Source organism: Hippocampus zosterae, chromosome 2 (genome assembly GCF_025434085.1).
Source record: "Hippocampus zosterae strain Florida chromosome 2, ASM2543408v3, whole genome shotgun sequence".
Classification (NCBI taxonomy): Eukaryota; Metazoa; Chordata; class Actinopteri; order Syngnathiformes; family Syngnathidae; genus Hippocampus; species Hippocampus zosterae.
Genome location: NC_067452.1, coordinates 9,095,561 through 9,110,814, shown reverse-complemented (window position 1 = coordinate 9,110,814; position 15,254 = coordinate 9,095,561). Strand labels below are relative to the sequence as shown.

The 15,254-nt window shown below is 42.9% G+C and overlaps 1 protein-coding gene across 3 annotated transcripts in view; it reads right to left on the bottom strand.

Moving 5' to 3' along the window:
- xirp2a (xin actin binding repeat containing 2a) overlaps positions 1 to 15,254 on the bottom strand; it is a 68,159-nt gene that overhangs the window by 40,211 nt on the left and 12,694 nt on the right. For 2 of the 3 annotated variants that reach the window (XM_052052121.1, XM_052052111.1), the window contains one exon: positions 98 to 209. The exons of the other annotated variant lie outside the window; for it this stretch is intronic. In XM_052052121.1, coding sequence (XP_051908081.1) covers positions 98 to 209 — 112 coding nt within the window. The remainder of the gene's footprint in view (positions 1 to 97; positions 210 to 15,254) is intronic. 3 annotated transcript variants of the gene reach the window in all.

The window sequence follows — 15,254 nt, the reverse complement described above, 5'->3', positions numbered from 1 at the left end:
TCGACAGCTGTATTTGTCAGTTGAAAGACTCAGTGAAGGACATTGGGCCTCCTATTGCACATCCACATTACATTTTCATTGCAAGTACGGTACTCACAGAAACTGTCATCCAGACAAAAGGCCATCGTCTTATCTCGGGGTTGATCGGGCAGCACAATACATCTGGATGTCACTCGTTTGGATGGTGATGTATGGACACTTGTCACTTCCTGGTTGCAGAAGGAACAAAAAGGGCAAGTGCTGTTACATAACACCCGTAAGGGTTTTTTTGTTTCCTTTTGTTCTTTTCACTGTGGCAAAGGAAAGGCGGCACCTCAGGTCATGGAGAGTAGCTGTTGTTCGGACAATTACAAGTACCCATGTATCAAAAGCATGGGTGTAGCCAGACATTTTTCAGTGGGGTGGCCAGGATGGCATAACACCTTAATGATGGGGGAGCAGGGGTAGACATGCATGTTTCTGTCATTCTTTATCACATCATCCACAATCAGGCTTCCATGAAATAAAATTCACACCTATCCATAACAATGCAGATCACACTCATCATCAAGTGTGAAAAAAATCTAAACACAAAAACATCTTGCTCAACTTTTTTCTTTTTTTTTAGATTATGCCATTTTTGGAGGTAAGTGGCTTCGCTTTTGTGGACTAGCTCATAGTGTAGTTCAATATCATGCACTGATTCGCGAGCTAACAGCCAGTCAGTGATCAGTTGTCGCAGATGGCCGACATCATTTTGCACATTACAATCAATGGCTCATTCATTCAAATTATATGTAAAACGTACAATGACCCAATGGTCTCTCAATTCTTCATAATTGACGCTTTTGACAAAGGTTTGTTCCTGCTTGTATTATGAGAGTGTGTGTGCAAGATATATGTGTGGCAAATGTGTGTGTGTGTGTGTGTGTGTGTGTGTGTGTGTGTGTGTGTGCGTGCGTGCGTGCGTGCGTGTGTGTGTGTGTGTGTGTGTGTGTGTGTGTGTGTGTGTGTGTGTGTGCGTGCGTGCGTGCGTGCGTGCGTGCGTGCGTGCGTGCGTGCGTGCGTGTGTGTGTGTGTGAAAGTAACGATTATGATTGATGTTGACTGTAAGAATTGTATTTTCTTTGCTTAAAGAAGTATTAGTAGTGATAAGGCACACTAGCCAATCATGATTCCTTTATCTCAGAGGTGCAGGTTTGTTTATGTGGAGTTTCTGCGATTAAATAACCAGAAATTGATTCAACAAAAGCCTTGGAAATGTGACCAGGATTGTACCATATTTAAAAAACGCATAGTGATTTGTTTTGCTTGTCATACAAAATATTTATTACAGGCTACAATCATTTGCATTTGTTGTGATAATGCTTGACATGGTTGTGGAAATGCGCACATATAAATGTTCGTCGTGTATTTCCTTTTTTTTTTTTAATGGATGATTGAGATTTGCCCTTCCATTATATAAGCAGATGGAGGAGACTTGTCTCAGGAACGTCAGAATAATTGTCATGAAGAGCAATTTGTGCTGAAGGCCTTATGGGATTGAAATTAGGACCATAGTAGTTATTTCACCATTACATATTTTTTTGTAGAAATGTTTTCATTTTGGGTGGATGGTTAGCATGTCCGCCTCACAGTGCAGGGGTTGTCGGTTCGATTCCGGCTGTGAGGTTGGCTAAAATACACAAAAAAATTCCTCATCTTCCCCCCCCCCCTCCCCCTCGGGTGGTGTCCGTCCCTCATTCAGCTCGGGTCCTCTACCAGAGGCCAGGAAGCTTGAGGGTTCTGCGCAGTATCCTTGCTGTTCCCAACACTGCACATTTCTGGACTGAGATGTCCGATGTTGTTCCCGGGATCTGTTGCAGCCACTCATCGAGTTTGGGGGTCACTGTCCCGAGTGGTCCGACCACCACAGGCACGACTGTCACCTTTACCTTCCAGGCTCTCTCCAGCTCCTCTCTGAGCCCTTGGTATTTTACAAATTTCTCGTGTTCCTTCTTTCTGATGTTTCCATCACTTGGGACCGTTACATCCACTACAACCGCTTTCCTCTGCCCTTTATCTATGATCACGATATGTGGTTGGTTCGCCATTACCATATTGTCAGTCTGGATCTGGAAGTCCCACAGGACCTTCGCTCTGTCATTCTCCACCACCTTCGGAGGTGTTTCCCATTTTGACCTTGGGGTTTCCAGTCCATACTCTGCACAGATGTTTCGGTAGACTATGCCAGCCACCTGGTTATGGCATTCCATGTAGGCTTTACCTGCCAGCATCTTAAACCCTGCAGTTATGTGTTGGATCATCTCAGGTGCCTCTTTGCACAACCTACACCTTGGATCTTGTCTGGTGTGGTATATCTGGGCCTCAATGGCTCTGGTGCTCAGGGCCTGCTCCTGAGCAGCCAGGATGAGTGCCTCTGTGCTGTCCTTCGGGCCAGCCCTCTCTAGCCACTGATAGGACTTCTTGAGATCAGCCACTTCAGTTATGGTCCGGTGCAGTGGCGTGCGGTGAGGTTCATGGTTGGTGAGGCACCGACTCGTTTAGTGTCAGATTTACAAATGTATCAACCAAAAACAGTAGCTTATTCAATTGGCTACTGGTTATTTCATATCCAAAATTTGACCCCATGGGTAAAAATACAATATTCTATTGTATTTTTCTTAGACTAATTTATTTTGTTATAAGATTTTGACAGCCTCTGCAGTTTGGTGTCATCAAAATGTTGTGACATGTCATTAAATTTTGTACAGTCGACCAAACCGAGGAAAGCTAGCTCACAAAATGATCAAACCTAGCTTTCATCTGAACACTGATGTTGACCATAATCTTGTCGAACATTAGTTTTCTCTCGTCTCTGACCGACTGATTTCTTCCACTGTTGTTTCGGCCAAGTGTGCTGCATTTCTGCTCAAATCGCTCATACAGTGTGTTAAAGTCCCGTCTCATGCGTTCAACAACTCCGATGGTGTCGTGGGTCGCGCACAACAATATCCAATGTCCATGACTTTGTTTTGCAGCACTCTAAAAAGTGCATCAGTTTCACTGAAAATGCCCTCATATGCCATCATTAAAAAGCATGTCGATGCTTCTGACAGCCATCGATCATATCCAGTGACCATCATTTGAGTATCATTGTCCCAGCGATCTGGATCATAGGTTTGCGCTACTAGTTTTTTAACACAGCTGTTTTCTCCAACACTTCCAAGACATACGCAGCTACAGCAGGGGCTCACCTATCATCACTTACATCATCAAATCCTAAAAACGCTTCCACCACCACAGTCCACTTCACTTTTGGCAACATAGCGCAAAATAACAGATCTGTGCTTTGTTTGTGAGATCCGTAGTCTCGTCCAACTCTATGGAAACAAATGGGGCAGCATTGATCTCCCTTTTTAGATCATTTATTATCACATCACCGAAAGCTTCAATTATATCGTTCTGTATTCTATTGGACAAGCCAGAAAGCACACTGGATGAGTCCAAATGTCTAGCTAACCTCTCATCTTTCTCATCAAAAGCAAGTGATACTTCTACATAATCGCCACGATTAGAAGAGCTTGCCCTCTCGTCGTGACCACGAAATGCCAACTCCCGTTTAGCGAAAAAGCAGGTTGCATGAATGAGGTCTTTCACAATCTCTCGCTTTTCCCTTACCTTGGCATTGCGGATGCTAACGTTGAACCTCCACTGTTCGTTCAATGCCAAATCGATCCTTGCGCTTTTTATATCACAATATCGAGACAAATTGAGAACAAAAGGCAGGGAAAACAGTAAAGACGGGTTTTCGAAGGACAGCCACATCACCGTTCTTTTCGGCTTTACCACTCCGTTTGAAAAGTTGTCCGGGCTGTCCCGTAGTTTGAAGCAAACCTTTTCACTCCGGCGTTGGTCTACCTGTGTTAATCACGTCCACTTTTGACTGAAAGTCCAGTTTTGAGAAGTTTTTAAGCTTCGATATATAATCCTTTTCTTCCATTTTGGCTGTCCGACGTAGCAAATTTAAAAAAGGATCGCACTTGACTCGCCTGGCGCCTCTGCACAGAAGAAGAGCGCAACGTACCTGTTTGCTCACGTACGCCCTCTTAATTGCGGCAGAGAACGATCTGCCGCAACCTATGCCTTTTCACTGCGGTTTTATTTCCCATCAGCAAATCTAAATATGTCACAAAAAAACATTAAACTTTAATGGTTTAAAAACATTAGCCAGACTTAGGAAAAGCAGATCAAATAAATGTATCTGCAAATGTTATATTGCTGATGTGCAGATGTACGGCAAGCAGGACGTGCCAGTTGCATGTATCAACCCAGTTTGTGATGATTGCGCAATGCAATGCGCGTTGAGAGGTGCGGCACTGCCTCACCTGCCTCCCCTGACCGCACGTCCCTGGTCCGGTGGTACATCCCGTGTAGGGGCTTGTCCTCCCATGATGGTCCCTCTTCCAGCGCCTCATCCTCTGTTCCCCATTGTCTGAGACATTCTCTGAGTACGTCATCCATTGAAGCCTTCTCCTTGATGTATTAATGGAGCTTGGATGTTTCATCCTGGACAGTGGCTCTCACACTCACTAGTCCCCGGCCTCCTTCCTTTCGGCTTGCGTACAGTCTCCGGGTGCTGGATTTGGCATGTAACCCTCCATGCATGGTTAGGAGCTTTCTGGTCTTAACGTCCGTGGTCTGAATCTCTTCCTTTGGCCACCTTATTATTCCTGCAGGGTATCTGATCACTGGCAGGGCGTAGCTGTTTATTGCCCGGGTCTTATTCTTGCCATTGAGCTGGCTTCTTAGGACTTGCCTCACTCGCTGGAGGTATTTGGCTGTAGCCGCTTTCCTTGTTGCCAGTTCGAGGTTACCATTGGCTTGTGGTATACCGAGGTACTTGTAGCTGTCCTCAATGTCTGCTATTGACATTTCAGGGAGTTAGACCCCTTCAGTACGGACTACCTTTCCTCTCTTAGTCACCATCCGACTACATTTCTCAAGCCCGAATGACATCCCGATGTCGCTGCTGTAGATCCCGGTTGTGTGGATCAGGCAGTCTTTGTCCCTTTTGCTCTTAGCATGCAGCTTTATGTTATCCATGTAGAGGAGGTGACTGATCGTAGCTCCATTTCTGAGGCGGTATCCATAGCCTGTCTTGGTGATTACTTAGCTTAGGGGGTTCAGTCCTATGCAGAACAGCAGTGGGGAGAGTGCATCACCTTGGTATATGCCACATTTGATGGACACTTGGGTAAGTGGCTTGCCATTGGCTTCAAGTGTGGTTTTCCACATCCTCATCGAGTTCGCAACGAAGGCACTGAGGGTCCTGTTCACCTGATACAACTCCAAGCATTCAGTGATCCATGTATGTGGCATCGAGTCATAGGCTTTCTTGTAATCAATCCAGGCTGTGCACAGTTTGGTATGTCGGGACCTGCAGTCTTGCGCGACTGCTCTGCCAACCAGGAGCTGATGTTTGGCTCCTCTGGTATCTCTACCAATGCCCCTCTGTGCTCTGCTCATGTATTGATCCATGTGTCCGCTTATCTTAGCCGCAATGATGACTGACATGAGCGTCCATGTTGTGGGGAGACAGGTTATTGGCCGATAGTTGGATGGGACTGCCCCCTTTGAGGGATCCTTCATGATCAGGATCATTCGCCCTTCGGTTAGCCATCCAGGGGGAGTCATTTTTCATTTTTGAAAAGCTCCAGCGAGCCAGGAGGGCGGCGCTAAAGAGCCACATGCGGCTCCGGAGCCGTTGGTTGCTGAACCCCGGCCTACAGGCTATGCCCAGGTTTAGGCTACTTCAATCAATAGCTAAAATAAACACTTCTTCAACTTTGAGTGCGTTCTTGACTTCTCCTTCCTTACTGACCACCAAGTGACCCCGCGGCCCAGAGGCTAATACACCAGACTTAAACGAACATTAAAATGTTACTGCAAGAGCTAAAGTTAGTTGACAACCCTGCTGTAAGATTTTTTGCTTCCAAAACCGCAAAATATGGGTACGTGTGAGTAAATATTTTTTTGCAGAAGCCAGATGTGGATGAAACCCATTATTTTTTCCAATATCGGTGCAGCTCTACACCATCATGTTGCGTTGTATAGTTTTATCCATGGGGAACGTGCACGTTCAAATGACAGTCTGACACTGAAAAAGTAGGACAAACTCTTCTGACAAAAACTGACTCCAGGGTTACAATGACAGCTGGCTGGCATCTTCAACCATACAATTACAGATACAAACAGCGCTGCCCATCTGGTCTACACATAATTCACAAGTAAATATGGATGAGCCGCACGGAAAACATTTACTGGAAGTGCACTTGGTTGAACTTGAATAGATTCTGTTCTGCAATATGTAATTAATTCTACTTGTTTTAAGAAAAAAAAAAAAAGCTTCAACGAGGACGCGTCCTTGGTGGAATGTTTCTCCTCTGCAAGCATTTTGTCACAACTTAGAAGTCCGCAGACAGGACATGTTTTTCAATTTTCAAATCCAGTGTGTGTGTGTGTGCGTGTGCATGTGCGTGTGCGTGTGTGTGTGTGTGTGTGTGTGTGTGTGTGTGTGTTTACAAATGTATGGGTGTTTGTTTTATGCAAATTATGTTCTACCCGTAGCAGTCTTTGAATTGCATCCTGCGGGGCATCCTCAATGAGCCACTACAGTCACGCAATGCACACTGTGCCCATGGCAAAATTATACAATTATTAGGTGTCAAACAATACTTGAAAAATTGCTCAAAAAGAAAAAAATTTTGTCTTTGTAACTGTAAATCTCTAAAACACATGTTTTCATTTACATCCTCTCTCACAGTATCTCAGTATCATACACACTCAGTCATCATGGATAGTCCGTAATCTTTCCGTTTCTGTCACTGTCAATCTCCCTTTCTTTCTCAGGTGACGCTCACCTCGAATGAAGCTCATTTCACTGAGCTGCATGAAGCACTGTCACATGCTCTAAACTGGCTCCCCAGTGTTCCAATGTTTCATAAAATGTGTATTTGACTTCTCAACAGAAGGAACCACAAATGTCACTCACTGGGAACATGTATTTTACAATTGGCAACGGGTACAAATGTATGACAGGAAACTCTATTATAGTGGTGGCAGTAGAATGTACCGTTTCAAATTTCGGGTGCTCAGCCACAATCAGAAAATTAATTACATAGCACTTTGCAAATGTTATATGTTTAAAACAAATGCACCAACACAAACGTTGGAAGGCGGTCTCCAAGTGCCCACTTCTCAGTGATCTGTGATCTCCAACTTAAAATCATCCTTCCATGGAAGTCTGCTTGCAGTTCTTTACAAATGTACTTCTTCTTATAAATGCCAATGGGCGCTCCGATCTGCTGCACGGACTCAGCAAGTCAGCTTCTGTTTATGTCATGTCGATGATTGTGTACGGCTTGCATGCTGAATTTAAAGGTGGGAACCCATTGGCCGTGAAGCTAGTGGACGATGTTCACGCCTACAACGGTGCAAACCGCCATTTCTAACTGTGCACGTCTTTTAAAATAACAAAAGAAAGGAAATTCCAGCCATGCGTACAATTAGACCGCACTATACGCCAGACTTGCACTGGTCATGAAAATGGAGCCTTAAGTGTAACAGAACATCTCTGTGAGCTACAGTCAGGGGACATCCAACTGTCTTCAGACGTTCATAAAAAATGTAATCAGACAATCTTGACTCCATACAATCACACCTGTGTTCAAGTGTTAACACACATTTGCATCTACAGTACTTCTTTGGTCCCTATGTGGAGGGAGAACAAGGGAAAGGATGAAGGGGTCTCACTCATGCCTTGTTCATGTGGATTGATTATGGTCTCCTGCAGATTTACATTAGGAATGATAATTAAGAACGAATTGTGGAAATGTGTTTGAACAGTGCCAGGCCTTCACAATAGAGAATCAATTCACGGGGCTAAAAATTGGATCCACGTTTAAAAAAAAAAAAAAAAAAAAAAAATCAGCTCATGATATCAATTCTGGCCATCTGGGACCATTTCCTGTGTCATACACCAGTGATAGCGAAACCATGGTAACGGTGATGTGTGCATCATATTGCCTGGAGAGATGACACTGTCCCATCTTTCAAAGAATCCTCATATTGCTGTTTGCCTATGAGAGGAAGAGGTAATTGGTCAACGGTCACACAGAGAGAATTCTCATTTTTGTCTCATTCCAACTACTGACATTTTCGTTCCCCACAAATAGTCTTTGCTCCTATTTGGGTTTTTTTAATGACATACCCTTGTGCATTTATGGTCTCTGAAGACTGCTGTTGACCTTTCTCTCCATAATGTGATTCATTTGTCCTCTTTCTATCTTTTCAAGTTGACAATTACCCAAGGTTCGGAAATGCGCTCGGAAATGGATGCGCTCGTTTGCAGTTGAATGTAAGCAATAAGACTGCCTATTCCTGGGCACAAGTGTGCTGATACCTGAAAGTAATTGAATAAAAATTGCCTACCATCCGAAATTCAATGCCGCCGCTAAATTAGAATTACTCTTCAAATGAATTCACTTCAAGAACATCTGCAGCATAAAATCCACAATTGTGTTTTGATCTTTCTGCAGTGTTTTTGTTCATTCATTAAATTATTGTGAAGCTAACACAGAAGTGTCCCATGATTAAGGTTGCCACCTTTCAGATCTGAAAATACTGTTCTCAGCATCACGGCAAAACAACGCGGCTGAAAGAAATTTCTCACACGTTTTGCTTTTGTTAAAGGATTTGCAAAAAAATGTAATGTGATAATCAATGAATAACTAGCTGTTTCTAAAAACATTCAATTAAAAATATTATACTTGTACATGGATGGAATCCTGTACGAAATCATTCTTAGCAATGACAATGTAGTACACCAACACTGGCTTTATATACTGTACTTTCCATAGTGGGCTGTGCTATTGTTCTCATCAAAGTGACGGCACACTTCCAGGTTTGACGCGCGTCAGCATCTCACTTTGGGAAAACGATTACGTTGTCGTTATGAAATGGAAATGATTTTTTTTTTCATGCTTAATTTAATGTATTTTGCACAATACATGGGCAGAAATCAGAAGGAGAGAGACAACACCGGCACATTCCAATAGTCTCCTTTTTAGTACAACGCTCATTTTACCAATAGATGATACCGTGGCTCTTTGCTATTTCTCTTTTTTGTGAGGAATGGTACAATCTGAGGTGAGGCTAGGTGCTTGCCGTCACTCTTCCCATGGAGCCCATTTATTTAAATAATATACAGATTCCGTAATTAACTCGATGTAATGGTGGTTTCGCATCTCTGGTGGGAAGATTCAGAGGCTTTTGAGTTTCCAGATTCCATTGAATGCTCAGCTTCAGGATGAGTCACAAAGCTGCCATCTTTATCACTTCCTCTGGGAACATTTATCCTCATCCTGCAATTAGTAGGAAATGCTTGTCCTTCGTCCATCCATCCATTTTCTGATCCGATTTATCCTCACAAGGGCCGCGGGGGTGCTGGAGCCTATCCCAGCTGTCTTCGGGCAGTAGGCGGGGTACACCCTGAACTGGTTGCCAGCCAATCGCAGGGCACACAGACACAACCATTCACACTCACAATGACACAGGGGGACAATTTAGAGCGTTCAATTAACCTACCATGCTCTCACACTCACACCTAGGGACAATTTAGAGCGTTCAATCAACCTGTCATGCATGTATTTGTTGGAATGTGGGAGGAAACCGGAGTACCCGGAGAAAACCCACACGGGCACGGAGAGAACATGCAAACTCCATACAGGAAGCCCGGACCCGGGATCGAACCCACGACCTCTGCACTGTGAGGTCTGTAGTGGAAATTTTATGTCCAACAGTGTCAACTTGTATTTTGTAATTAAATGTATCACACATCCTTCGATCTCTAAGAGTGGCTGAAAGTTCATTGTGTGCAAGATTGTGTTTTTCCTGTGCTTCAGACACGGAGATGCAAAACAGGATGAGCTGCAGACAGGTGTTCAGAGAGGGGCACTCTTCTGTTTCTCTTCCCTCTTTTCTCTTTTTTTCATGATCGAATACATATAAGCAATGGCCATGAAGTATTGTTTAACATAACCATATTAGTAACATGTTTAGGTTTTGTTTTACTCTTCAATCCCTCCCTAGAAGAAAAAAAGGTGTAAGAGGGGCCACACCCCACGGCTTGCCTCTATGACAGATCTGTGAATGGTGTTTCTCCATCAACAGTATGAACAGAAGTCAACGTGGGAGGTGATGAGAGAGGGGACCCAAAGACATTTATAAGAAGAAGTACATTTGTAAAGAACTGCAAGGTGACTGCTTCACCGGCATTTGGATTACTGGAGCAAGTAATAAGGTAATATGGCATTTATGGTAAGTTGACTTCATATCAGCAGACTGCAAGTCTATTTTAAAGAGTTGCTATCGCTATATGTGAGATTCAGGACCGGAAGTTAGCATGCCGAAGTACTCAGCCATCCATCCATCTGTCTGCCTTTTTCTAATCTTCTTATCCTCACGATAAGGCGCCTATCCCAGCTGTCTTCGGGTAGTAGGCAGGGGACACCCTGAACCGGTTCCCAGCCAATCACAGGGCACACTGAGGCGAACAACCATCCGCGCTCATACTCACTCCTAGGGGCAATTTTGAGTGTTCAATCAGCCTGCCATGCATATTTTGAGAATATGGGAGGAAACCAGAGCACCCAGAGAAAACCCACGCCGGCACAGGGAAAACATGCAAACACCATACAGGAAGGCCTGAGCCGGAATCAAACCCTGCGTCTCCGTACCCCAAATGCCGAAATGATGCATGCTTAGAGTCCATTTTGACATTGAAATCATGGATATTTTTGGACTCATAATGCAAATCAACAGAAAGCCGAGACCAGAAAACTAAAATGAAAATTAATTGTGTTGTAAAGTCGATTACCATACACTCCTGCGATAAAATCAAGTGAAACACAACCTCCAGTTTTCATTGGTAAATGAATCTGATGGATCAAATAATATAATAATCACTTGCTAATCAAAACACAAAGCACATGCATCAAAGTTGCCGTCTCTCCATTCAGTTGGAGATGTCCTTTCAATTGTATGTTTGATTTCTAAATAATCCTTCATCCAAATGCTTGTTCACAATACATGTCATCTTGCCATTTTGCAAAGGAAATGATTAATGCGATGCCGGGGAGATGATACCTTTTTATGATAATGTCTGTAAAGTAATGCAGGCTCTAGTGGCCAGTAAGTGACTCAAGGGAGCCTGCCAAGACAATAAGTCACTCACAATTTGGGAAAATCATTTCAAATTATTTTCTACCTTTTATCTGCAACGCATGCAGCATACACCGCTCAAAACCATTGTGACAGTTCTTTGGCCAATGGCCTTGAGCCGTATAAAATGCTTTATGGTTTTTCTGGCCTACCATATGCTGTAAGTGACAACTCTCAAAAATAAACCACACTGCACTGCACCAGGCAAACCTTTTTCTTTCTTGTCAAATCTGGTCATACTCAGGCAGTAACAAAATACATGTCGTGTAATCAGGATACAAAGAAATGTAACTGTATTCTGTTACTTTTAACCTCCCTTCCTCCCAAAAAAGTAATAATATTATAGGTACTTTTTTATTGGGATTATTATGCACGATTACAATTTTTATGAGGGGTGAGGCATCAGAGGTTTATATTTGCGGAGGTATGCTCAGAATTTGACAACATATCATAATCCTGACATGTGAATGATGGAATTTTTAATGAATTCCGAATTGAAATTGGGGAATTTCAATTCTTCAAAGAACTGAAATGCTTTAATGACTTTTCTGGGTCTGCTCATTTTCTCATCTGCTCGTTCAGTGACAACTGAGGACACACAGACAGCAACAGATTCATTCATACAATCATTAGGCATGTACACGTGACAGTGATGTGAAGTGTCCTTTATGGTTATTTAGGACATTAGTCAATTTATTAAATGTGGTCATCTTGGGAAAACCGATCCCTCATCATATGTGCATCTGGATGGTCTGAGGAGGTTCTAAATTTGTTAGCTGAATAGGCACAAATTCAAGTACGAAGATATAGAAGTGTTTCAGGAATGAGGCTCATGAGCAAACCAGGTGATCACTACTGCCATTTGGGCCATGGGCCGTTGTGTTGGGCTTTCCAAAGGCGAACAGTTTAAAAGCGGCATGGAGGGGAAGGAACAAGCGAAGATTGTTGGGACCATATTCACTAAAGCAATTACCGTAGTCAATTTAAATGACATTTACCCAAAAAATAAATACATTTTTAAAAGTTGTCAAAGTCATCTGGACTGGTGGTGATTTATGGATTTATAAGGGAGAGCAGCGAGTTCGCCCGCATTTTGTTAACTACCATAATCTGTGGTAATAATGGATTGCTGGTTCGGAGTAATGCAGCATGTTCTTGAGCCTGTGTGTGTGTGTGTGTGTGTGTGTGTGTGTTCGTGTGACAGGGAAAATACAATGACGCTAACTGTGAAGCTTAATTTGTCCTCTTTTCTTCTATTTCACTCAACAAACAAAACTGGTTCCTGTAGAAAGGTTTTCAAAACTTTGTTAGGAAGATGGGAAACCTACCGTAATTTCCCTCACAGGATGAATAAAGTGCCCATCTATCTATCTATCTATCTATCTATCTATCTATCTATCTATCTATCTATCTATCTATCTATCTATCTATCTATCTATCTATCTATCTATCTATCTATCTATCTATCTATCTATCTATCTATCTATCTATCTATCTATCTATCTATCTATCTATCTATCTATCTATCTATCTATCTATCTATCTATCTATCTATCTATCTATCTATCTATCCATACACAACGCCATGAACAAGTGGTTAGCATCAGAAACAGAATCACATGTGTAAAACACACAAGGAATTTGTCTCCGGTATAACACGCTGCATTAGTATCACCATAAACAAGGACATAACAAATAGGTATGGAAGGACATTTTGTAATGTAAGTGAACCAACACAACCTCGGGCTGAACACGCTCAAGACTGTAGAGATGATCGTGGACTTCAGGAAACATTCTTCTCCTCAGTTGCCCCTCACACTATCCAACTGCCCTGTGTCAACCATCGAGACCTTCAAGTTCCTGGGAATCACAGTCTCCCAGGACATGAAGTGGGAAGTCAACACCATCTCCATCCTGAAAAGGGCCCGGCAGCGGATGTACTTCCTGAGGCTGCTGAGGAAGCATGGCCTGCCACAGGAGGTGCTACGACAGTTCTCCACGGCAGTCATCGAATCAATCCTGTGTTCTTCCATCACGGTTTGGTTTGGGGCCGCCACAAAAAAGGACAAAATCCGACTTCAACGGACAGTTAGGACGGCAGAAAAAATCGTTGGCACCGCCCTACCCACTCTTGAGGACTTGCACACTGCAAGAATCAAGACAAGGGCACGGAAAATCCTCCTGGATCCCCCGCACCCTGCCCACCACCTTTTTCAGCCACTCCCCTCAGGCAGACGCTACAGATCCATGCGCACCAAATCCAGTAGACACTTAAACAGCTTCTTCCCTCTAGCCATTAACTCCTTAAACAGTCACTGACATAGTCACTCTTCTTGCACCACAAAATGGTACTACAAAACTACTGGTATACTCTAAAATGGTTCAATGATTTTGTTGTTTACGATGATACTAGTGCAGCGTGTTATACCGGAGACAAATTCCTTGTGTGTTCCACATACTTGGCCAATAAAGATGATTCTGATTCTGATTCTGATTCTGATTCCAGAGTGCGGTGGTACCACTCAGTGACAACTGTGAGACAATGTGCAAAGTATCAAGCAGAGCTAAAGTGACTGCCTTCTGACATTTTACACCCAGTGTGTATTGGTGAGATTTGATTTCTTGTGGATTTATTAGCGTATTGGGTATTGGAGTAATTCAAACGTATTTCAAAGTAATCAAGAGACATTACTTTTAAGATTACAGCACAAGGATTATATTGGACCACCTACATTATTAACAGGAACTGTATTGGATTAAACCCCTTTAGGCTGAGGGCAACTTTGCTGAAAACGCCTGGAAAAAAGGTGCACTCGATGTAAATCTGTAGCTGTTCTTGAACCATTTGGAGGATCAGCATAGTTTTGGTCTCTTTTTGAAATATTCAATATATTACCATTTTGAGTATTTCTCCCAAACAGTCAGAATCTGTGTAAGTACTGCTGTCACTGAACAATGGATGTTTGAAAACAGCAAAAAACGGCGAATTTAATGGTTGTCTAATTTCTTTTCACAAAATAAGCCTTGAAAATGGATTTAGAATGTTGATTAGGACTTGAAAACACAACAGGATCAACGCTTGAGGTCTCCCCAAGCTCTAGTTCAAATTTGACAATTGTAAAATGTTGGTCACCATTCAAATCTCCAGAATCTCAGCTTTTAAAAGACGTATAACATGTTCACACATGTACTCAGCTGACGACATGCATCAGCGATTTGTTTTGACAGATGACGGAGGGCCCCTCGGTGGGCCGTCGAGCTTCAAAGTTAGACTGTATTGAAATACATTTTTCGCTTCCGGCTCCGGCCTTTCTTTGAGGAGTTGATGTCTTCTTCCCGTGTCTGCGTGGGTTTTCTCACAGGACTCTCGTTTTCTCCCAAATTTCAAAAACCTGCATTTCAGGTTCATGGGACACTCCAAATTGTCCCTCGGTGTGATTATGAGCATGAATGGTTGTTTGTCTATGTGTGCCCTGCACTTGGCTGACAACCAGCTCAGGGTGTCCCCTGCCGACTGCGCAAAGACAGCTGGGATAGGCTCCAGCACCCCTGCGACCCTCGTGAGGATAAATGGATTAAAAAATGGATGGATGGATGGAAAGCGTATTTCCAGAAAGCTTGTTCCACTCTTCTTTGCAAATAGCAAATTATTGACGCAGATTTTACATTGTGCAAATGTACCTAATGCTGTGTGATCAAACAAGCACTGGAATTGAACACAATGCTTTTGGAATTGACAACTTCTTGTTTCACCGGGGTTGGGAGATTTACTTTAAAAATTGAGTCCCATTCAGTGACTATTTACTTGTTTAAAAAAAATGTAGTGAGTAACGTAATCCAAGTATTATTAACCCTCTCAGGGACAGTTTATCACGTTATTAGGTTACAGGGTGCATGAAAGGGTTATAGTAATATAACTTAATTATTTTGGATTAATTCAATGCCAAATGATGATGATAGATCGAGAGAGAGAGAGAGAGAGAGAGAGAGAGAGAGAGATCGAAAGTGTGGTG